At 46.0% G+C, this 25,252-nt stretch overlaps 2 protein-coding genes and 1 long non-coding RNA gene across 8 annotated transcripts in view; 2 read left to right on the forward strand and 1 right to left on the reverse strand.

Annotated features, from left to right (window-relative positions):
• The first annotated feature begins 458 nt into the window (after positions 1-458).
• On the forward strand, positions 459-1,563 carry LOC11175940 (uncharacterized). The gene is made up of 2 exons (XM_003436298.2): positions 459-601; positions 667-1,563. Exon 2 carries the CDS (start codon positions 705-707, stop codon positions 1,398-1,400), a length of 696 nt encoding a protein of 231 aa, XP_003436346.1. The 5' UTR covers positions 459-601; positions 667-704; the 3' UTR covers positions 1,401-1,563.
• Positions 1,564-3,623: 2,060 nt separating this feature from the next.
• LOC133391471 (uncharacterized) lies at positions 3,624-4,758 on the reverse strand. Its single transcript, XR_009764969.1, has 3 exons — positions 4,389-4,758; positions 4,239-4,329; positions 3,624-4,140 (listed from the first exon to the last, which is right to left on the reverse strand). It is a non-coding gene; the product is annotated as an uncharacterized LOC133391471 (long non-coding RNA).
• Positions 4,759-5,730: 972 nt separating this feature from the next.
• LOC1272957 (adenylate cyclase type 6) overlaps positions 5,731-25,252 on the forward strand; it is a 78,074-nt gene continuing 58,552 nt past the window's right edge. For 4 of the 6 annotated variants that reach the window (XM_061663385.1, XM_061663388.1, XM_061663390.1 and 1 more), the window contains exons 1-2: positions 5,731-6,027; positions 7,366-7,706. The gene's annotated coding sequence lies outside the window, so the exon portion shown is untranslated. Of the gene's footprint in view, positions 6,051-7,365; positions 7,707-25,252 lie in introns of all 6 variants that reach the window. The other 2 variants (XM_061663386.1, XM_061663387.1) reach the window with 2 other exon arrangements.

Here is a 25,252-nt window from a genome sequence, read left to right on the forward strand (position 1 = left end):
AAATGAACATTTATTGTGTACCTATTTTCGGCAGCATTTAAAGTGAAAAATAACTTGATTATCGTGATTTTAAAATTCCGAAAAGTTAGAATAAATTAAATAAGCATAAAATCTTTATTATACACCACTTTTTCATTGTTTTACTGTTCTGATTCTCTTAATCACAAAACCTGCCGAACCATTGGCTGACAGCAAAGCTGCCGAAAAAAAGCACAATTTATTTGATATTTTGAAAAATACGAAATGAAATGGTGTGAAACTTCGTATGTGAATATCAAATAATTACACTTTCACTACAAAATTGTGTTTTGTGAAATTGTTTACCACATTTGTGCAGAATTTCACGCTTTTAGCTACTCTGCCGAAAATAGGTACACTTCCGAAAACTGGTACAGTTACCCTACCATGCGTTATATATCGTTGCATGCGTTACATGCGTCGTCAAGCGAAAATGTTGCTTGGGCGTTGACAGACGTAACAGCCCGAACATTGACGTCTCAGCCGAAGTTTGACAATTGCGCATTGTTTTCAATCGATTTGGTTGGAAAATTGTGAAAACAAGAGCACAAAACAAAAACAAAGCAAGGCTAGTTTTCACAAGGTTTGTGGTGCTACCGTGCCGTTTCCCAGTACAGTGCATTAACTTTAGCATGTTGTGTTTTACAGCTACCTGCGCGTACGCGTACTAAAATGTGCCACTGAACATGAGTGGACCGAGGGGCGATGATTTGACGGACGGTACCACTGCGAACGACCATCGTACGAGCTGCGTAGAAACGATGCTGAACAAACGGCCCCGCCTGCTGTCCTTCCAGGGGCTGAGCTCCCATTCGCGGGCCCTGGGCGAGCGGGACGTTGCCATGCCGATGGCAAGCACCTCGTCCAGCTCGCTGGAGCACATCAATCGGCGCGAGCAGCTCGCGAACGATCTGCGCAGCTGGCAGGAAAGTCAAATCGCTGCCTGCATCGATGACAACATACTGAACATGGTGCTGGAACGGTACCTGGTCTTCTTCGAGCGTCGAAACAATCCGAACAGCGCCCAGCAACCGGCGGCCGCGAACGATGACGAACTGTTTGAGGATGAAGCGGTTCGCATGGCCATCAGTGCAAGAGGTTTGCTGCCTGCAGTGACCGCTGCTGCTGCTGCTCCCCGAACGGACGACATGGCCGGCCCGTCCACGGTACCATCGACATCGTCATCCCAACCGCAAGCTATCCGGGTGGTGCGTGATCCGGTCGAGCCAGGACCAAGCTGGCCAGCAGCAGGACGTGCCTTGCAGGACAATTTCATCCTCGAGACAGCGGTTGCGGCGGCGATCCAGGAGAAGGGTCTGGTAACGGGTAGTACGGAACCAGCTGGTGAAACAAGCGAAGAAGAGGAAGACGATGGCAGGTAGTGGAGGCACGCAGCAAAGGGTTTATTTGTAAATGAGTCTTTAAATGTATCGTATTAGAAATTGTGCACGTATCATCTTATCTCCTCACAGGCATCCGCTAACTCGTTTGTATACCCGTCGTTAGAAGTAACAGCGAATAAAGTACGGAATAATAATAACGTTATGTTGATTTGTTTCGTCTTTTTTTTTAAACTAAAACAACTATTATCATGATAGCAGACGTGGACTAAGACTAAAGCACAGCTCAAAGATTGAATTGTTCCCAGTGTTTAGTGAGGGTCATGGTCAAATGTCCCCGAAACAGGCACTATATAGGGAGCACGACATTAATAGCAGACGAGAACATATGCGACACTCGACACGTTACGCCAGCTGAGCGCCGAAGATAGAAGACGGTTGTGCCGAACCAGTTGTGCGTGTAACGTTGATTAACACTAGCCTGGTAAAAAATTACGATCGTGTTTTACCGACCCTCTGCCAACACAGGGTTGGAATGCCTTTTCGTTAGGACCGGTTATTCAAAAAAAAAAAAAAAAAAACACCTCGTTGTTGCGGCAGTCGTAGACTATAGTCTAGGACGCTCCAGAATAGAGATATTGGCGGCATTCAAAAGAGACCACCGTAGACGCCGTTGACTGTTCAATGTGTCCCATAGGATCATCCCGCAATAATCATCTTCTTCGCAGGGCTGCCTTCATCTACTGTTGGTAGCATTATCAATACTACGGACACGAAAATAGCAACTCGTGTCCCTTATGTGCCTGAAATCGTAAAACAGCGTTACGAGCGATACATTAGCTTCTGGTTGTAAACTGATCAGCGAACCATGGCAGCGTGGCCGTTGGAATAGCACACCAAGCCACACAAACGCACAGGAAATGCAATGCAGAGGATACTGCGCGCATGATTTACCCATTCACTCAATCGACAGCTCACCGAGGCAGGAAGCGAGAATAATGTCGTTTTTTGTCTTATTTTTAACTAGCAAATAGATGCAAACAGAAACAGGTCTGGTACGGTTTACGATGTAGAGATTGCCACATGCTGCTGCTGCTGCTTCTGGAATGCACTTGTGAATTATGCGATGACGTCACAAAGACACGCGGAAATCCGGTCAAGTTCGTGGTTGCTCACGTTGAATGAGGATGGTTTTTGTGAAAACATTTCTCGTTTTTATCTACCAATCGAACTTTTCTATTTTTAGCTAAAAAATCGTACGATTTGAGAATGATCGATCGTTTTAAAATGGATAAAATAATTAAATTAATACAAATTGTTCGTAACATCTCCTTGAAGCCCGATTTGTTCTGATAAAAGAAGGTACAAGCTTTTGGTGTTAAGCTTTCGAAAGGCAAACATTCCCCTTTCGCAACGCATTAGTAGAGAATCTCCCCCCCCCCCTCCCCTCCCCGAAAGCTCACCCACAAAGTGCGCAAACGCCGCCAACGAAAAGGAAACTTCGTCGTCGTGTGCACTTTCTCTGTGCGATGTTTTCCTGCACACTGGCACAGACCGAGTCGGAACACTTTCACTCGGGTTTGTGATTGATTGGGGCAGATTCTTTTTTTGTTGGTATTGTCGGCTGTTGCATCGATCCCACCAACAGGTCCAACAGGTTATCCAAAAATTCTGTCCCCCTACTTGCCCTCTTCTCCCCATGCGGCCCCAGTAATCCGATCGGGAAATTCAAGAGCATGGCTGAGTAATTCTAAATTTGCTTCTCTCACACTTGCATATCATGTAGTTGCTGTATAAAAGGGAAGGGATGTGATTGAGGGCGGTTGGGGTTGTGTGGAGCAGTGGGGGAATCGTTTCAAATTGCTTGCTCAATGCTCACTCACTCACGCACGCACGTGAGAGATCGATGAGGTTTTGCGTTTTTACCCCACACACCTGCACCTTACTCTTACCGCTTGCACTGTTAGATGAAACTCGTTCAACAACAAACAAAAAAAAGCACCACCCACCAGCCCACCCGCAGCCGGAGATAAAATCTTCCAACCGCATCGAGTGGAGAACAATCTCGCCGCCAGATGCTTGGGAAAATGTAAACAACCCGAGTTCGGAACACACACAAAAAAGTGGGGGAGGTAGCAGAACCGAACTGCTGCGGCGTTTTCGTTTGGGCGGACTGTGAGTCGGCCCAGCTGGACATGGCCAAGCGGAGGCAACCTGTTGTCTTCCTTGTTTGCGTTTTTTTTGTTGCGCTTGCCGCTTCCCAGCCAACAATTTCCGAAGGCGCCCCGTGTAAATATTTTTTACTTTAAGCTTTCCTTAAGTTTTTACACTAGCAGCAGCTAAAGTAAAAACTTTCAGCACGGCACAAACCGACGCACACATTCAAATGCTTGGATTGCTGGTCCTGCTCACGCATACATTTGTATTTATCCCTCCCCTTATATTTTCGGATTGCTGGTTGTAGTAGTGACGCTTTTTCGTTTTGCTTTATGCACACTTTCGCATGCTATTTATTGGTGTTACTCTTTCCGCATGCGTTTTGGCACACTCACACTCTGTATACGGCAGGATGCTTCACCCCTTCCAAATGCTGCGGTTGCTTTCTGTTACCCTTCCTCTCGTTCTTCCTTCTACCCTTTGCGCTAGGATATCCTCGACTGGTGCTGCGCGTGTTCAGCCGGCGCCTGTCTGGAAATGACGTCACGGACTGGTGCTGCGCATGTTTAGCCGTATCCTAGGCGTCCTTGAAGTGCGCTCTTCTACGAAAGAGCTGTGATGAAATCTGTCGATGAAAATTAACCAATAATTAATCCATGTTTTTTTTATAAGAAAAAAACAAACTAAACAATATTTTGCACATAAGATTATAGAAACGCTTACCTTTATATTTTAAAACCGGACACCGTTTTCCTTCCGTCGATCGTTTTGCGGGATGTTGGCAACCGTCGATTAACATGCGCGTGCACTGTAACTTTTTAGACAACAGGCGTTAGTTTAATGTACACATTCAAGCACACACAAGAAACTTACCTTAGAAATTTACAAGGATAAATCATTCCATAATTGAAGAAGAAGGAACACGGCACAAAACGTAAACGAGCAAAGTACGGGGCACAAGAAATCACACATCACTCCAACACATCCTTCCACAGTGAAAGTTCTGGACAGACTGAGGATGCCTAACACCCGGATGAGCGCGATAGCAGAAAAATCATGGGAGATCGAGAGAGATGTGTAGTCTCGGTTCAGCGGAATACGCATGCAGATGCATGCGTGTGTGTCACTCGAAGGATATCGGTTTCCCCTTCTCCCGTTTTTCGTTCATAGGCCACACGATCGGCGTTGTGCCGTCCAAAATCTAGAGAAAGAAGACATGCTCTCTCGCTTTGGCACACAGGAAAGTTTTACAATAGCTTCGGTTTTGCTGGTTGGGTTTAGGCCTTCAGTTTTTTTCTGTTTTAAGTGTGTGTGTGTGCGTTAGTGTATTTTGGAGGGGTAGGTGAAGTGATAATAATGATAACACAAGATAAGCTTCACGTTCGTGCTAGGTGGTGGGTGAGAGAGAGAGAGAGAGAGAGAGAGAGAGAGAGAGAGAGAGAGAGCTGAATGCTGCGGGTAGGAAGATGTTCAAAGAACGGTGCAAACAGGTTTAATAAAACCATTTGTTTGCAATTGCCCCTTGAAATCAGTTCCATGCGGTTGTATTAACTAATTGCATCTCTGTTGAGGGGTGTGTTGTGACTAAGTAAAAATAACTGAACGCCCGCAACAAAATGTCGGCTTAATAATTGGTCTAATGCCAACTCCAAACGCCTTTGGAAATTGGTAACGCTTTTTGTGTTTGGTGTTTCGCAGATATTGTTACTAAGTATTACAGATTTAATTTACTACAGAAGTTCTATAGCAACAAGAGTAGATCTCGGAAAATCCGCGAAACGCTTCGACAACCACGTGGTGAAACGCTTAAAACGCTTACCGCATGGCGCAGAGTGATTCGGCTTTAAACTAAACAATTTTTTGTGTAAATTAATGTTAACAAACTTAATTTCCGTTCGTTTTTTATTAATGCTCCTACTTCCGAAACTCGCGATGGTTAGGATGGATCTATTCCTGCAAGTTCTCAAAGCGTTCTCCCCTCTCGCGCGATGTTTTTCTCCACGCGTCGTGTGCTGTTCGGGTGGCGCGTCGCTGAGCTTTCGATGAAATTCGATGAGATGCATATTTTTCCTCTCCCGCTTGCTACCCTGCCCTGTTTACGCGCAAGCAACCAGCAGACTACCCCGCCGCTGGTACGTTGCCCCGGCAGCGGAAGATGCTGAGGCTACTAAGTTCGAGCTCGGGTTTGAGTTCGGGGCTCTCCGGCAGTCAGTCAGTCGAAGTCGTCGGTCCGTGCCCATTCAATCCGTGAACGTCGGACCATCCGGACGTGTTGTGTGTGAGCGCGCGCGCGTGTGTGTGTGCTTGTTTGTGTGTGTGTGTGTGTGCCAGCCCGTGGACGACTGTTGGAAACCTTTGGGATCGGACTCGAAGATTCAAACGTAAAAGACCCCGGCCCCGGCTCGAAATCGCCAAACTCGGTGCTAATTTGCACTCCGCCCGCCCGGAGCACGGCGGTGCCGGCGGAGGCGAGATTATTTCGTGCGCGACCAGCTTCTTCATTCCAGCTCCGGTGAGGGAGGGAGAAAACGGAGGGTAAAGTGGAAGGGGGTTTGTTCTCCATCCTCTGTCTTTGCCGCGGTTGTGTAAATAATCAAAATTTACTACGTGTTCCCCATGTCAGTGTTACATGTGAGGGGGGGATGGATGGGAGGTTTCTTTTATCACCCGTTGTGTTGTGTTGTTGGTGTGTTGCCCCTACCGCCTGGCCGTTCCAAATCCATCCCACCCAGCCCGCTAACCACCACTGAAAAAGGGATTGGTGAGGAGAGAGGGAGAGGGCGAACAAAAAGAAAACATTGAACTTGTCCGGCGTTTGTTACAAGCACGGCCGAACCTTGGCCATCGCGGCAGTGTCTAAACTATCGTCCCGAAAACTCCTTCGATCTTACTACAACGCCGCCTCTATCGAACGATCGAGCTCATCGGTGTGCGTGTGTGCGTGTGCTTGTGTCTATTCTTGGTGCTGCTGCAAATAAATACATCTCCTGGCTCAGGCTGGCCCACAAACGTCCAAACAGTGGGCGAGGGAGTGTGCGATTTTTGCGCGCATTTTCCCTTTTCGCGCACAACAGATAAATATTTTCTCTGCAAACACAGTCGGGATCGGCCTGTGTGTGGTTCTGCTTTTTTACGATATTGCCTATCGATCGCTCTGGACTCTGGACTGGATCGATGGTGACCTGCAGCTCTGGATCTGGTCTGGTCGCGGCGAAACCTTCTGGCCGTACGCTCTACGGCTCCACATTCTGGTCTGGCCAAAAAGGAGCAATCGAGCGCGGCCGAATCAAATCAAACCGGAAAGATAAATATGCAATCGCATATTGACATCTATGCGGTGGAAATGATGAAAGGTTGCCAGTGGTGCGGGCCTGGCTAGCAGACGATTGCTGCAAGCAATTGTGCCGCAGTGTTTCAGGCTGACCGTTTCGGTACTTGTTGCTATGGGATACGCCGTGAGGTGTGCACTGCAGCGACAGGGGTTGTTTTGACACGGCCGCTCATCACTTGTTTATTTGATGCTTGCGGGAGATTTGCACCACAAATTGTGTGTTAAACAGTGTTAAAGCTGTTAAAAAAATACAAAAATCTAAAGTAAAATTAAAAAGGACGTCGTGAAAAATGCGTGAAGTTGAATAGATCTATTTTACCATAAAAAAAATTGGACGAAAGTTACCAGTAATACACAATTCCAAAATCTTGTCCAACTACTCTTTAAGATCTTGAACAGCTTGTACCGTCTCACTAAGAGTGCAGTGTTAAAGGGAACCGAGTAGGGAACGGTGACTTTCATCGCCAAAAAAAAAGGTGATTGATTTCTATTCTCTTCCGATTGGTGTCGCAATCACAGGTTCGTTCGAAATTTGCTGAATAGCATGATTCATGCGCTGCTCCCCTACCAGTAACTGTGCGTCCGTGTACGATCGGTGTGTGCGTCCGTGTGTGAGTGTTTTTGTGCTTTGTGTTTCCAGAAGTAAAGTGTCAAGCAAAAGCCCTACGCTAACAGGGAAAAAGAAAAACATCCTTGCTGGGCCTACGACCTACACCTGTGCCGGTTCTGGCTGATCGAAGTACTGCTGAAGCGAAAGTCCCTCGTGACCGTAGCTGTGAGTGCCATTCAGCGACGGCGAGTAGGGGTACCATCTCTGAGCTGGTGGGGTGGTGTGGCTGCAAGCAATCTTCAAGCACCAGGTACGTTCGGTAGGAAATATGTCTTCCCCACGTCTCCACGATGATTGTAGGAGCGTGGTGTCCTTGAGTCCACACAGGGCGAGGATTGTCAGCACACACGCTTGCCTGCCCTCTCGGTTCGATTACATCTCGAGCTGTCTCGGTTTCAATCCATTTGAGAGACATGCTTTCGCAAATGGGTAATCCCACTGGCTGGCTGGATTTCACCAGTAGGCTAGGGCGTACGCTTGCTTCCATCCTTGGTGGCCGAGGAATAGTGGAAGGAAGAACGATTTACAACGGGTTTGCGATGCGACAGGACCGACGAGAGACGCACTGGTATGCAATGAAGCTCAACCCAGCAGCCCTAAAAGAACACACATTCCGAGAAGGATCGCCAAACAGACACAATGGAATCTTCGTCCTGTGCACACCTGTGAATGGCAGGACATATGCACATTGTCCTCCGCACAGCATGACGTCAGTCAGTAACATTGTATCATCTACCGGAAAATGGGGGGCGGGGGATGAATGTTGGAGCATGATGAAATGAGCATGAGGAAACCTCTGACCAACAAAATAATAATAAGGAAGAAAAAACAACATTCTATCCATCGTTGCAGTAACATATTTTCTTGCCAAATATTTTCCTCTGATGATTGAACACACAGTGGCAAGGCGTTGAAATCTCGTCCCGATCGCGCGTGTAATTTGGCCGGAGTCGATGAATCATGGTAGTTGCGGGTGTGTTTATCTTACCATGTGCCCGCCCGGCACCCCAGCCCACGCGATACGGCCCATACCTGACCTGGTACAGAATGTGAGGGTCTGTTTGTGTGTGTGGCATGTAATTACGTCCCCATAAAGTCCAAGGTAAACGGGTCGAATGGATGAACCCCACCCAAAACCCGCCGTGAGCTCGTTCACTTCGGCTTCGGCTTCCGAAAGGGCGTTTGTCCAGGGGAGTGGAAATGGGTGAAGGAAAAAGGGAACGGGAAGGTAGGCGTGTGCCATCGATAAGAAATTTCTAACCCGCTTTCAGGTATGACACTACTACCGAACCGGTGATGCAATCCAACGCGCGCTGTTCTGGGGGAAAGGTTCCAACATGAGGAAACCGAAAGCAAATCCGATCCTCTTGACGACCCGATTCACCCCCAGCCAGCCAGCCAGCCAGTGGCCACCAAAGCTAGGCAAACACAAGTCTTGTTATTAGTGAGAGGGGGCTGTAAAGAATGAGAAAATTCTGCTGCGAGCAGAAATAGCAATGGAAAGAAGCGATGAAGGAGGCAAACGGGGCAAACGTCGATGGAAACGGAGAAAAACTGCCGCCAATGGTTGGGCGGTACAATGAATTCATTCCTCCACAAACACTCCGGGCGGCACACACACACACACACATACACGTTCATCCGTTCGTTTGCCTCGCTGCTTTGCTATTTTTAGTTTGTTTTATTGATGGTAATCGATGATAGGTTTCATTTTACATGCATACATACAGATACGCCCGCATTTCGTTGTTGCATGTTGTCCCCTCCTTCCCCTTCGTTCACTATCTCACCCACCCCTACGAGGGTGTCTGGCGGGGTGAAGGTTGTGTCGGTTCGGTTAAGGTTTGAAGTTCAAGCTGTGGACCACAAACAAAAAGCTAAAATCTCCCGCTGGAAAGTGTGAATGGTGGTAGAAGTTCAAAAACGGCGCCAAACGTCGACAGTATTGTGAGTTATCGGCTAGCTGTAGAACACAAAACTAAAAGAGATCATTTCTTTCTATGAACACCTCTTGAAAGGAAATTATTGAAGAAAAAATGCAAAAACACATTTACGCTTTTACGATCTTGCGAGCTGCCTTTCGTTAGTTATCAGGAATTTTCCCCAAGGCGGACAAAGACATGTGTGTAGACAAAGACATGTGTGTAGGTAATTGTTAAGATTAACCTTAGATTTTTTATCAATTCCTCAGTTTTTCCGACAAAATTGTTGGAGTAGAGCTATTGCATAATGTTGGTTCAGAAAACTTCGATGCGACGCAGCTGGGAGATGTTAAACCGGTTTGCGGACTAGGGTGTCATATGGAAATTCCGCCGAAATTGGCCTAACATAATCGCATTGAGTTTAGACGTCGGTGATTGCTGCTACAAAACCAGTGGACGCTATTTCTTCTTTGCATGCTTCTTTATGTTTCTCAGGTACTATTTTCACTGTTTGACCGGCTGCATCGACCTCCCGGCCAATGTAGCGACTTATCCCTCGGTCTTAATTTTCAGCCTCATTTGGAGCTTCTTATCGCTCAGGTCCATTCGGAACGCAGCTTTCTTTCGATACCCTGATTGTTGTTTAATAACGCCAAGATGCTGTAGATGCCAGAACGGCCTTATTCATCGTACACAAGCTGCCGCACGATGTCCGTTTTCGTCTTAGCGTTGTGTCCTTCTTTGATTGCGCACGCTTCTAAACGAAGTTGCTATTGGGTACTATTATTGAAAGTGCAATTAACGTTTCGTCAGTTCGGGTAAATCCAAGAAAAATCGACAATTTGTATCCTTTTTTTGAAGGCAAAACACTACTGTATATTAAATATACAAAAAAGCGACATTCCATTTAGACCTCCTTTGTTGTCTTTGAACATCAGTAATAAATTAGACAAAAAAAAAAACAAGTTAAATTACACCTCAGTATGTTCACTCTTCGCTTTATATTAACATTAACGGAACAATTGTCCTTGGCCAGCAACGGTGCGAACAACACAGAACAAAGGTACAGTGTCTTTGTTCAGCTGCAAGGACGACCCTGCGTCCTTGGGCATCCGAGTGACTCGAACGGATGGAAATAACCTTAAACCCAGCAGAACAAATCATGCTACAGTGCGCTTACGTACACAACGGTTGCTTTATAAATATCCTTTCCATACGTACCATGTTCTAGTTTTTTTCTCCATCTCTGCTGGCCGTAGAACCCTTTAAGATCGTTCGGAGATGGAAAGTGCAGCGTTAAAGTGGCAATAACATTTGTGGAGCATAAGTAATTATTTAAATAAAGAAAACCTGGATCTCGTTCGGTGAACTTGGTTGGGGCTTTGTTTTCTCTCATACAACAAATGTTTCGAATTAAAATAATTTATTTACCCAATGTTTGCCACATCAAGAAGCAAGTTGTTTCTTAAATCGTTTTGCACTAGGTATTAAGACTGCAAAACATCGAAAATAACTAGAAAACAAGTACATCCCTGAAAGGAAGTTGATTGAAGATACTCTCTAACACAACTGCACAACGTGCGGCTGACCTCGGCGAAGCTCATTTCCAGTAAAACCACTAAACCCGCCCATCGGTGGTTGGCTTGCCGAAGCCAGCTATAAAGCTACCGGTTCATGCCCTCTTCGTCGTGGCGAATGCTGGACATGTTGAGATGCATCGAGCTCGGCTGAACAACTTTTCGCTGCACCTTTTGACTCTTCCGACATTTACCACCGACCATCATCGCACAGGATTCTGTGCTACTTGTGAACACCATCGTAAGTAGCACACCGTGCGCAGGAATGCAGCTTGCACGATGGCTGTATTAATTTGCTTCCCCGGAGCCATTTCCTTGTACAGGCTTCTTAAAAAAACTTCTTAAATTACAAATCCAAACCAAAGTGCATGACGGACCACATCCACTACGCTTCCGCATCGCTTTCAACCGGTGCAGCGGTCGAGTGTGCGATTGGGTTCCGCAAGAAGAGATGCAGCTGGAGCTGGGAAATGGAGGGGAACGTTGTTAAAACAAAGCGAAAACTTGAAGAAGTTTTTGTTGCTGAAAGGAAACGGACAAACACAACAACAACAACGGGTAAGCTGCAGGACTTCAGCACCGTGTTACGAGGCGCTCAGCGAGTAAAACAGACACCGGGAAAACAACCATTATCGAAACTAAATCCATGTTCGGTTGGTTGGATGGGTGAAAGTTTTCCCACGCTGTGTAACCCGTTCGGGCAGCTGGGGGGGCGAGGGCAGCGGTTGGGTTGGCCGTGTTCTATTGTGTGCCTATCCGGGCGCGTCTGCTCGGGAAGCTTTTCTGCTTGATCATGCCAGGGAACGGTGGTTTGGGAGTGCTCGCCAGCTTTGGCAAAGTTGTAATGAAATGATTCTCTTATTTCACGTTGACTTTGAACCGTTCGTCTGTCCGGCTGACCGCCCGCTGTTACGGGGCTTTCATTTCCCATGTAAGTGGCAAATGGACGAGGTGTGTGTGTGTGTCGGAGTATGAAAGACAATGTGCATCTTAAAACAATGCAACGAAAGTACAGGGCGTCATGCATGTGGTCCCCTGTTCGTTGAGGTCGTATTCGGGCACCCACCGGGGCACACCCAATCCATTTTGTGTGCCCTACCAATGGCACTGGCACACCGGCTCTGTTGCCCACCAGCTTCCTTAGCATTGAAAGAAAGGCACAGCGCAGACAGACATGAATTGACAAAAAAGGGACATTTCGTTTGACACTCCGCTCGAGTGGCTTCTGTGTCCGATGTCAAAGGTGGAGTTGTATTTTTTTTTCTGCCGCATTGTTGCCGTTCGTGTTGTGTGGCAGTCGAGTACCGCCACATTTACTGGCAATGGCACCCAAGAACCGGAGGGTTGCAATTACGTTTATAAAGCGAACGGTTTGTCGTTTTGTAAAATGAACTCAAGGCAGCCGGAGATGGGACGATAGAGACAAATGGATGGCTCTTTGTGTGGTGCTGCTTGTGCCGGGTTGAACTTTCCAACCCGTGGTAAAAGCTTACCGCGCAGAAGAAAGGAGTTACCGCTTGCAATGGCAATAGTGTGACAAGTGATACCGGCTTGCAGCCATTTCCGAATGCATTCGACGCGAGTGTCGTTGAATGTTAGCAGCTGTTTATTTTAATCTGTTAACAAAGACATGCAGGTGGTGGAACGAATCGAAGAAGAAGCTCCAGTGGCAGCGTGTGTGTATGTGTTTAAGGGACGTGTTGAGGCGAAACAATGCTTCCGGTTCACATTTTTGTAGACAATTGCAAATAGAAACAAGAAGTGAAAGACAAATGATGGTTTTGAAATTAAACTTCAACAATAAAAACTCGTTAGAGAACTAAAACATAATTTATTAGTTTAAAATTAAAAGAGAAAGCAAGCATATCAAACTCATGACCACTCGAAAGCAATCGAACTCAGAAACAGAGAAGTGAAAGTATTGATTCCCCAAACCATAACTGCAGACGAAAATCGAAACAGCAAACAGCAGTTTATGTGCATGAGTGCTTTAAACAAAACATAGCCAACCAGACGACAAATCGCCTGGGCCGAGAAAGCTTTAAGCTTTCTGTGTCGTTTCACGTGCGTTCCATGAGGTTCGATCGACGTGGTTGTGCTGGGGTTCGAGATTGTGCAAGCGCTTAAGGAAAATGAAAAAGTTACCCTGTCCCATTGCGTGCCCCGGCCACCGAACTCTGAACCGAATGTATTGAACGCGAACAAAACCCTAGCGCTGCGGGCTGGAAGTAGTGGCTGCAAATGGAATGGCAAATCGGCGGCAAACCGCAGTTATGCGCCCTGGGAAGTCATTGCATTCCCCCGCTCGATGATCGGTACCGGAGTGTGCTGACATTTGATACCTACCATTCGTGTTCGAAGTCCCTTAAGGACCCTTTCGGGTGCTTTCTTATTCGTAAGAGGATTTTGGGCTTTTGATGTTTGGACGACATAGTTTGGCAAAAAAAAAAAAAGCTTACTGCTTGTTGAGCCGCGTATCTATTGCTGGTCTCTAGTGGTCTGAATGCAGGTTTGGAGCGTCGTTACAGAAGGGAATGAACATCGAAACCGTACGGAAACATTGATTTTCTATTCATCTTTAAAGATGGATGTTGAGGAAAAGTAGTGTTGTATTTTATAAAAGATTGTAGAAGGATAATACAATTTAATAGTTTGCTTCAAATGCGTTAACTCGTTTTTGTGCATTAAACTGCCTTCGTTTATGCAGTCAACTCAAAGCGTAATAAATAAAAGATATGATATTTGCGTTATTTAATCAAACTCTCTTTAACAGCTTTTTCTCACCGTGAATGCATCTGTTTTATCATTTTAAAGCACAAAATGTCTTTAACATACGGCAGACTGTGAGCCGTAATAAGTCAATTTGCACAGAAAAACGTGAGAAGAAGAAAACTGGAACTCTGTAATCAAATTCGCTTCACTCCGACGATAGCTCCTCATCCTCGCGTCCCCGACGCAAAGCTTTCGTGAAAATTTGAAAGAGAATATTTAATGCCACTGCTTTGCGAGTGCCCCTGCCCCAGACGAAAGCCAACGTATTGAGATGCCATAACGGATAGCAATGACACTCTATAGCCGTCTCACAATAGCTCGTTTTAGCGAACTGTTAAATGGCGCCACATTCTACCACGCTGTTTGACCGAGCAGCTTGAAGTTGCAGACCATTGTCTGCCGAAACTCTAAAGATTTATGACCGTTCACCGGTACGCACTGTACTGCAAAAAATTGAACGAAACGCTCGCGGATGGTGCGTTCTTTTGAGGCGTCAATTTTCAGCAAGGCGATGCTTTCCCAGCTCTGTACGGGTGATTTTTCGTGATGGACTGGGCGTCTCCATCGAGTCGGGAAACGCGCACCGCCCGTTGAAAGAACCCCGTGACAATACACCGGCAGGGCTGTGAAGTGGCCAAGTTTGATTGATTGATTGAGCTAGCGGATTTAGTGTACAATTGTGCATGCGAACCTCATCGTCGTTTCGCTGCTCGGCGAACGGTAAAGTGTGGAACCACTGTGTGAGGATGGGCGCAGCGTATTGAGCTTTTCCGGTGTTATCTGCATTCCAGTCCAGACTGCAGTCGGGATGATTGATGCGAATTTCATTAGAATGTATCAAGCACGAATGGTTTCAGCGCTGTGGTTGGGCTGAAATGTTCGACACTATGCGAATTTGTCTACTACAACATTGCTTTAGGTGATGCTGGATGGCTATACTTTCTAACGTATATCTTAATTTATTGTTGAAAAATTACGCTATATCATTTTGCAAGGTAAACTACATACTTTGATATTCAATAAAAATGAAAAAGTAGCGGAAACTATAAAACGTGCCGAAAAAACGCGCAGAATTAAGCTTCGGACAGGTTGACATTTGTACACGTTGCGAATGTTGCAGAATGTCGGTACGGTGTAAGGATTAGTGTAGCTGTCATCCTGTTTTATTCAGTGCAAAGTGCTAAGCCAAACACACGGAACACACGAAGCAAGCAAGCTGTTCCGACACAGAGAGGCGAAAACGGAGAGGATCAGTGTATACCATACGCTCGCCCTGCATGTACGGATAAACCATCATCTGTTTGTTTTTAATGCAATCGGGAGCATGTGCACGACGGAGCGTATGTACGGGATAGTTTATTCTGGCCCTGCCTTTCAGCTCAGGGTTGATTTGAAATGTCACAATGAATGTTGGTGTTGATTTTTCAGCAGCTCGGATTGCATGACACAGAGCGGCAAAGCTAGCCTGAGATTGTTTGCGCCCGGGCGGATTATGTGTTGTTTGGGGGGGTTGAAAAAATTCACACTCATCCCGGTCCATTTAAATGCCAAAATGGGGGTATGGTTTGATGAATGAAGAACCTTAATGATATTGTAATCTGAGTCGTATAAAAAAAGATAAAAAATAATAAAAACTACATTTTTTAAAGCAAATTTATTTTTAATTTTAGTGCATTTAAACGTGTTTTAATTTGTTTTAGTGTATAACACATATCATCAGACATTGTACCATGACTTAACATTTATGGTTGTTCAGAAAACCATTTGGTTATTTGAATCATTTCAAAAACTGTGCTCCAAATCAATTGGGACAAAGATGAACAACAATAGAGCAAGAAGGCAATATTCACCTTAGCAACGAATAGAAACAGGGTAGAGCGTAATCTAGAGCGTAAAGTGCATTTGAGAGAGTTTGGTGAGAATAATGCTCACATGGCAGAAAGAAAAAGGAGAATTTTACGAATGACTGTTGACATGTTGATGAAGCGAATAATTTGATCGAGTTGCAAAAACTTTTGCTAAACTAACGAACGTCATGAAAGCAGTAATCAAATTAACAGAAATCTCCAAAAGTACCGTCATATTAGCTGAAAATTACACTCATAGCACCCCAGTCTGAGTGCCAGCCTGCTAACCTTTCCCACACCGTAAGCAACACGGGCTATCCGCTTGGGGTGCATATTTATAGCACGTTCCCACCCAAATGTGTATCATAATGGGCTCAATTATTTCTTAAAGAGCAAAGTGAATGGTAAACTTTCGCAACAGGCTTTCCCCAGCTGCCCGTCAGCTCGGAACCGTTCATCGAACGTTCATCGAATGCCACGGTGAATACGTTCCAAGCGGGAAGAAATCACATCGTTAGCACACAGCGCACACTACCCGTCCCCTGCCCCCTGTCTTGTGAGTGGGTGAGGGGGGGGGGGGGGGGCGGGAGTGTTTTGCCCGGTGCTTGATTGAAGTGGTAGGCAGCCGGCAGGCCGGAAGAAACCGTGTGGCAGAATATCTTGGGTTAGCGTCCTGGCAGTCGTGAAGGAGTTACCCTAATTCCCATTCAGTTGTCCCGTTCGCCAGCCAACCCTTTCCGCGCCGGAGTCTCGTCGCCCGTCCCGTGCTAAACGGTGACGATGATGTCGATGATGGTGCTAATGGGAGGGTGAGGGTTATTACGTCCCGGGAGCAATGGTTTCCTTTCGGTGCCCTTCGGTAGGGAAATTGGATCGGTCTCGATTCGGCAGGAAGGCCCAAAGAAGACGAAAGCACGATCCCGACAGGGGGGGGGGGGGGGGCTTTCGGCGAGGGCGAGACGGTGAGTGCTTTCTTGCTGTAATATTAATGCGCTTGAAGCGTTATTGCTTTTATTCGTACATTAAGCATATTGAGTTAACGCTCAGTGGGCAGAAACCGAATGCAGATTGGGGATCATTCGAGGGTTTTGAGGAATAAGAAGATAAAGATAGAGAGAGAGTGAGAGAGAGAGAGAGAGAGAGAGAGAGAGAGAAATAGAGTCAAACCGTCAAATGTTGAGCAAGATAAGGTGAAGAGGGACAGAGCGGTTCAGAGACACGACAGAATGTCCTTGTGCGGTGTGTCTTTCCAACCGTCGCTGCATAGCATTCGTGTGTTGGAGGGGGAGCACGCCGGATACCGTTCGCGGAAACTGTGGCGGTTCCCACGTTCACCATCAGCTCGATATGGTTTCGAGCGGTCTCATTCCACAGCTGCCAGCAAAGCACCTTCCACCGGCTCCGTTGCTCGGAAACGGCTAAAAGTCAGTCAACGTAAAATTTGTAACGCTTTCCGCTTTAAACAGGCGATCGTATGCTTTTCGTTTTTCATAGCCTTCTTTCTGCTCTCCTGTCTCTTTCGCGCTTGCTGGCACCATTTCAAGCGACTACTTTGCCCTTCTCTCTACAGCTTCCTTTTGTGCTGCTCAGGAAAGTACGGAACGCTGAGAACAAGATTGCCTTTGGCAGAGAAAATACGGGATAATGTGGTGTTTAAAAGTTCCCCATGGTTTTCATACACGCACACACAGCCACGAATATACACATTCACAACCACCCACTGTGCTATTGGCTTTTGGCAATGGGATGAGCATAGGGAAGGGGGCAGAAGAATTGTAAAGATTCAGCGCGCGCTCGAAATTGGTACCTTGTTGGGAGGACAAATTTGCGTACCCCTTGAAATGCGATTGTTAATGGGGATCCTTGTTTTTCTTCCGGCACCGGTAGGTAGGAATGGGAGTGCAATGGGGTGCGGCGTCTCTTCTACAAGTGCGCACCGAGCGGCATGTGAAGATCGCTTTATTTTTGGAAGAAAAGCACCGTGCGCTGGAAGCGTTTGTTGCGCGTTTTTCTTCTCCTAAGCGTAACTAGTTAAGTGCAGTTTCTTGTATGATGCGATCTTACCAGGTTACGCGTTACCGGTTGAAGAGGTGAGGGCAAGATTGTGGCTCGCCTCGAGGACCCATTATCCCCTGGGGATGAGTGTGTGTGTGTTTCTTCTTTGTTTTATCATTCCGATTGCTATGCTCATCTTTCGAACGAAAAGCAGAACAAGTTTCAGCTCTGCTTCAAACTCTGTGTTGTCGATTTCATTATGGATCATCGGGTTACGACGGGGTGACTTTTTCGATGAGAGCACGGAGCACGAAATTGATTGGTTTACGATTTTTCTTGCTCACCGGTTGGTGGAGAGTCGGTTGGTTGGTGAGCCGAGATTGGGTTGGATTTCACGTTCACCTAACCAGGCAGACTGGAGCTCTAGCATGTATGAATAAATTATTGCTTGAGAAATGCTAACCAAAGCAACGTTTCTATTGAAATGTGCTGAATCGAAATGAGTTTTTGGAAGCATTGGTGTGTCAGCGTTTTCACAACAGCTACTGCTGGCATTTGAGTTTCTCGTTAAAGTGTTTAAATAATGGAGCTCGTTTAATATTTAAATATTAATACGTTTGGAGTGTATGTTTGATTGTGAAACTATGCTGAAATACATATGTATATATAAAGTACATTTCATGTATATGGGTATTTTTTAAATTAATTTTATGATGCATCGATACCAAGCCAACCAATCCATCAGATTTATTGGAAAATTTTAATCATGCATGTTAGTTGATGTATCAATATAATTCTCTGAATAATTATTCCTTTATTTTCGTTGCCGGCTTTGCCAACTTGGTTGGTTTTTGCCCGTGGGTAAGCCAATCATGCCATCGATCGCCAAGCCCATTAGTGGGCGATACCGGCCTAGAACCACTCCGTTTGTTGCAGCAGCAGCAAGCGGAGCTGGATTTCTCCGAACTTGTCTGGCAGTGGGGTGCTGGTTCCGGTGCTCGTTAATGTGATGCGTTCGCATTTCTAGCATTACATCAAACACACTCCATTCCCAGAGCTATCTTTTATCAAGCTGTTTGGAAATTTTATTCCAAGAAAATAGCACAGTAAATATTTCCACCGGCTCTGCTACAAGCCGATCGTTGTCCGATCGTGGTTAATGATGCGACAGGTATTTTTTTTTTATTTTTCATTTTCCAACGAATATTTGGGTTGGGTGCGCTGGGTGCAATCTCAACCCGCGAACGTGTACCCTGCACGCCCTTCAAGTTGGGCTGGGAAATTATTTCAAGATTACGTCCTTCTCTTCGTCGCCAAAAGCTAATAAAAAACCGTTTAAACATAAGCTTTCGCTTTACTGGGCCGAACCGGTGCGCCTAAAGCCCAAAATTGTATTCAGCCGTTCCGGTGTGCGTGCTTCTTCGCTAGCTCCAAATGTGCAAAAAACAGCTCACCCTCTCCCTTTTGTGGGTGGTGGGTATCGCTATGGCGGGGCAGCAACGCAGCAATAACTCAATTGCCGATGACGCGGAAGCTTAACCGTAGCGCTCCGATCCTAATAGATATTTTATTATCGCACACGCCAAAGTTTTCGGACCTCGGATTAGGTCAGAACCTTCGAGATTGACAAATTTCTTTTAGCTGCTGGTAGAGTGTTTCCTTTTATTTTCTTTCTTTGTTACTAACACCGTTGATTGAATTTCACTCTCACTTTCTACCTTCGTTTTTTTCGATTGGCCGCTGCCGAAAGCAGCAATTCCCAGCAGGTGACAAAGTTTTGTCGTCGAAAAACGATTAAAGTGACCCAAAGTGGTACCCGGATCCTTCAGTGCCGCCTGCACGCGGCGGAACAAAAACATAACGCTCCAAGCATGGTTTTGTTCGGCCTGCCCGAAGCGTCGACGACGAACAGGACGAACCGACAAGGACGGCGGCTGGAGAGGTCGATAGGAGCCGATTGTCCAATGCAATAAATTTATAATCTCAGACCGTGCGGGACGGGCATAGGTCCGATATCACGTATCGAGGCAGGGCTGTCCGTGATAGTCCTCGAGCTAGCCTGCGCCACGATGCGACAGCACGATGCAGAGATCCACGGGTCGTGTCAAAAATTTCGATTAGCGTTCACGCTGGATGACTTTGGGGAAGTAAGCGCTGGACGACGGAAGAAACCGACTGCGCACCGAGGGGGGAAACATGCTGAATACATCATTTTATTTAACTTGGCCACGTGGATTAAATCTTGACTGTGGTGCAGCCTCCGGAGCACCGCACAAGAACAATTATTTATAGCACGCTGCTGCACGCCTAAAATGGGGAAATAATTTATGTTCATCTTGCCACGTCGTCACCACTCCCTGCGCCGCGTTGTTGGTTCTGGTGCGTTTCCGAAAGCAAGCCAATCTTTCGGCCAATTTTGCGCGACATGTTGAGCATATTTTGTGACTGGCGTAATGGGAGTGTCGGGCGAACCATTCCGAACCTGCTGAGTGATTAATTTCTATCACGTAGTGATTCAAATTTAATTAGCAATCCCTTTCTAGAAGCCCTGCCGGGGGGTGCGGGAGGCTACAACAGCTTTTCTCGTTGGGCAAAAAAGTCATTCCGAGAAGCACAGAGAAGCATGGGGATAGTTTTTCCAGGGGCGGTAGGGGTCCGTAAAATTCCGGACGCACTCCTGCCGTAGTGACCATCCGTCTCAAGGGTAAGGTTATTCGATTCGGCTGTATATGTGTCTAGTTTGTCTACACTGTTCAAGGGTATCGAACAGTTTCTGCTATCACTCTGTCTTTGTTCGTGACCTTTCTCAGAACCGCAGGGTAACACAACGTTTGGCAACATGCCAAAAAAGACGCCATGGCCTGTTTTCCGAAAAGGCCGAAGAAGAACAATTCGGAGAGTTAATTCTGGACACTAAAAAGAAAGCAGTTGTAGCTACGCTCCCGTTTTGTTGGGCCTCAAAACGGTTGGACATGCTAGAATAAAAACTCTGGTTGGAAACATTCCACACTGTTTGCCGGACAACCAGTGACGCGCAAGTAAACACAGCAACAGCAAATACGGATTGTTTACGGAAATGATAAAATAGATTCATCTGCATCGACTGCGGACGGTGCTAGGACACAAACGGTCACGTGTTTATGTTTTCGCTTTCAAAAAATGTCACAAAAATCAATTCCAATGTAAAATAAAATAAAACCCCACCAGCTACTCTGTATCACGTCAATCAGAAATCATGTTTATTGCCTCGGTTCGGTTAAATATTGTCCCGGTGGTAGAGGCGGCCGGCAGGCGTAGAATGTCAATTTTCATTGCGAACCAATTTATTCTGAGCCTATTATTAAATGCAAACACCTACACACCTACCGGGAGGCTTTGGAGGGCGCGTTTGGTGCGGCTAGGCAGTGGCTGACGCGGGAAAAAGCAAGCAAATTAACATTTGATTTGAACTACACGATTGATACGCCGCGGGGGAAACGCGAACAACGTGTCCAGGGGGTAATATATGCTGTGATTAGGATGATTTATATTTTGACTTATTGTGACGTGTTGATTATGGATAGGCAGGATTGTATGTTGAGCTCATTAGTTTCTTTTTCTGTTGACCATGCAGGTGTGTACTGTGTGGCGGGTAAATGAAATGTGTTATTAAATGTCAGTTAGATTGCTCAGTGACTGGGATGGATGGAAACGATCAATCACGTGAACTGTAGCGAATTTTCGCGTAGCGGAGATTTCGGAGAAGCAAAATTATGAAACAATTTGTGCAGAGCGATATTTCAAACTCATCAACATCGCAAAGCTGAGCTTGAAGCTTTTGACCTGGAAGTGGAAGAAATTTGAGTATTCGAAGGCTTCACAGGCTTAAGTGTTCTTGCAAGTCAACGTGAACACTTGACGCTGAAATTCTGTGCCGCGATCACATTGATTCACGTTAAACGATGAAAATGTTGAAAAAACGTACTTTTGGATGTACTTCAAACAAATCCGTTTGTATGAATAAGCCTCATTACAGCTTTGGCACGTGTGTACTATTAGCGTTTCTATTAGATACTTTTCAAGATATTCTCTTTTTTATAGAAAACACCAAAAAAAATTAAATTGTTCTCACTCTTTTTAAAATACGTGTTTGAAAAGGAAAAAAACTATAAAAGTGATTTATTCTTAAACTGAATGTTTGTGGTATGGAGCTATTTACAGTAATATGGTCATTAATTTCACTCAAACCCCATCAACATTTCTGAGAAGAATTATTTGAATACATGCAAACACTCTCTTTCCATTAAGCATTATTTATCTCATTTGTAGAGCAGTTCAGCATTGCTTTTGTCTCGACATACAAATCGAATCCTTTATTCACGTCACGTGATAAAAGAGCATTGTTATTGAATATGAAAGCCAAACAAATATCTGCAAAGCTTCACAAAGAAGCGATAGCCACACAGTAAGCTACTACTCCCATTACGATTCCATTAGCTTTTGCCAGTATATGGGTCGTGCACAGCACCGAACACAGGAGATAATCTCTAATTATGTCCTTTGAATGAAGCAATAAACTAAAACTGTGGTCCAATCTTTACCTGCCATGCTGTGATTATTAAATTCCCCCTGTGCACGGTTCCCCATTCCGTCGACGGTGCGCGTAACGGCTTGCGGATGGCGGCTCCGGGTCTAATCAAATCACAATACCCTCATTTCACTTTTACTGACACATTGCGGATTCCGAAGCGTACGGTACGCATGCTGCCGTGTGCTTACAGGGTGGAAACCCATCCTTGGGACGTTCTTTTCAAAGGCGGTGGCCCCATGAATGGACCATAATAGCGAGTAATGTAACGAGCGGTTACAACTCATTACTTTCCTTCCATTACCCACAATGAATATCTCACCATAATGGAGGGAAAAGTGTGCATACGGCTCTACTCCCGTTGCCGATGGGCAACGCTTTGATGGAAGGCCGACTGCGAATTGTTTCCTGCCGCACGGAGCAGTCTCGCTGCACCGTTTCGCTCCCGTACCCCTTTACCGAACAATGACAGACAAAGGCCAACCGGTTTGGAATGAATGTTTACCGTCCCTGGTGCATTGGAGTGGTCGTTCGAGTTAAAAACGGCCGGATGTAGTTGATTTTTCGGTGGAAATTCGATTGCGCATTAATGTTTCCGCTTTGCCGGGTGGCTTCGTCCGTGCGTACCGAAGTGTTCTCCAACCTGGAGTGGAGGAAAATGAGACGGTGAAAGCAAACGGGATTTTTTTTCCTGCCTTTCCGCTTATTTTGTGACTCGGGTCCCATGGGACGAATTGGGGCAGAATCAACAGCAGTAGCAACCGAAATTTGATTTTCCTAGCAACAGCGAATGGTCGGGAGAAATAAAACGTAACGAACCAAATGTCAGCCCTTCGTGTCTAGCGGGGTGGGTGGGCCGTAATAGATCGATGTGTTTGCGTGCCGTTGCGTGCCGGATGTGCAGAAACCGAAACCGAAATCGATAGGTGAAACTGTACTCCGATCGGCCGTATTCACCGGGCGCCACCGGGCGTCCGTCCAGGATCGCCAATCGCGGGAGCGGAAATTAATTTCCAAATAGCTCGCCACTCGCAGCGCTCCACGTTCGGCATCCCACGGGAGTAGTAGCCGGGGACGTCCGAGCTAAGCCGACGGTCGGGAGACGTGGTACGGTGAGTGGTTCTCGTAACCAAGCGTGCAGCAACGAAAGGTTACTTCCGGCAGATTTGGAACCTTTACCTGTAGTATTGCGGGAGCGGTTGAGGGTGATGTGTTTTTGTCCGGTTTTGGGGGATGCCGACATGGTTTGCTGATGATACCGTCGTCAATACGGGGGCACACAACGAAACTGTCCAAACAAAATTGAACGACGAAAGGAACGAAAACAAACGGTTGATATTGATGAACTCATGGGGGCAATATGTGGGAACATGTTTACCTCCATTGCAGGAGAATATTCCCCTTCCCCTTCCCCAGAAACATGTTTTCATTTTCGCCTTCCTTTTCCTTTGCTGTATCAGATTCGGGGCGAAGGAATTACAAGGTACGGTCGAAGCAATCTACTGCCTTTCAACACTGGATTTCTTGGTAGGGCCTTTGGTAGAGGACAGATGGGCAATCGCACGTGTGCTGGTAAGATTGGAATCCGGTCAAGTGATTTACTGGCTATCGTGCGAGCTTCCAAGCCCTACCCGGCTACGGCCCAAAGGGATGTACGAGCCCAGGTTCCGGATGAATGACGGGTATGCGATGGTGGATGGGTTCGAGATAATTAGCTGATAAAAATGCAATTAAAATTCCAGCACGTGTAGTACACACGGGACGAAAGGGTGGGTTAGAAGGGGCGATGCTACTTTGATGTTCCGCCAAGATGGTCCGATCTTGATTGTCTGCCAATCCAGCGGCTACCTCGGGGCAGCGGTCAGTTAAGTTTTTTTGCTTGCAAACTTAACAATCAAGCAATAACTTCCACGGATGCTGTGGGCGTGACAGTTTCTGAAAGATGGATTGAAGGGTAGATGGAGAACATGAAGAACGATTCTAATAAAAAAATAGCAAAATGGTTTTTTGTTGTTTTTAAACTCTACAACGGTCTTCAGACTGAATTATAAACAGGCGTAATCTAAGTATTTTTTTTTTTCATTTTTGTTCGGTACAATCCAAATTTGATCAAATTAAAATGAGAGTAGGTCGTCACAGATCTGCTTCTGGCTGTTTATTTTCAAGCCGAAAGACAGCATAAGACATTGTATAATCTTCTTCTTTATTATGACTTTCTTTCGCCTCAAACAATCTACATGGTCATGGCCGACCTTACAAAGGTTTACTACACTGATACGCATCGAACCACGTTCAGTCGGCACGATCACCATTAGACTACCCTTCTTCTACCCTCTGCGTACATGTTTAAAATATTTCGATACTTCTACAAGCTTTTGTGAAGCGATTGGCACCAGCAGTAAATTTGCTACAAAATGTCTCTGCATTGAATCATGACCGAAAGTAAACACAGACAAAACCCCCACAGCCGTTTCATAGCGCTGATAAGCATCAAATATCTCTGCTACAAGCAAACCCATTGCGTCAACTTTACGATAGCTGTGCGTAAAAAAACCACTCGACAGAATCGTAACGATTCCGGCTACAAAACTGAATAGTGTTGCGTCGATGAGAATCCCAATAGCTCCTCTCCCCGCCCTTATGGACAGTGATCGAGACAACCGGGCGTCGCCTGTCGTGACCTTCACCTCAACCATAACCTTGACACTGTGGCTTGAGCTGGCCTGTAAAGCCCGGTGTAATTATAGATTGGGGTGCTGGCCCCGTGTGTCGCCCAGTCATTTGAGGCGGGAGGGGGTCTATTTTAACATTCTGTGTACAGTGCACCGGCACATCAACGGGGCTTACAGTCGCTGCGTTGGCCCTGTGCCTGCCAACATTTTGGACAGGCAATTACGGAGCGGACTTAATTTGCTGGAAAAGTTTACGTAAGCTCCCCTGTCCTGGTGTAAGCCGGCTTGGAATATTCAACTTCCTGTACCTTTTCGCTGTGTGTGGGTTAGATTTTTTTTCTCTAAATTTTGATCACCCACTTTCTCCGAAAACTGTGTGTTTCCAGTAAATCTATTGCTCACTCTCGGGCGCACACATTGAATAAAGGTCATATTTATGAGTTT

This window comes from Anopheles gambiae, chromosome 2, assembly GCF_943734735.2.
Source record: "Anopheles gambiae chromosome 2, idAnoGambNW_F1_1, whole genome shotgun sequence".
In the NCBI taxonomy this organism is placed as follows: Eukaryota; Metazoa; Arthropoda; class Insecta; order Diptera; family Culicidae; genus Anopheles; species Anopheles gambiae.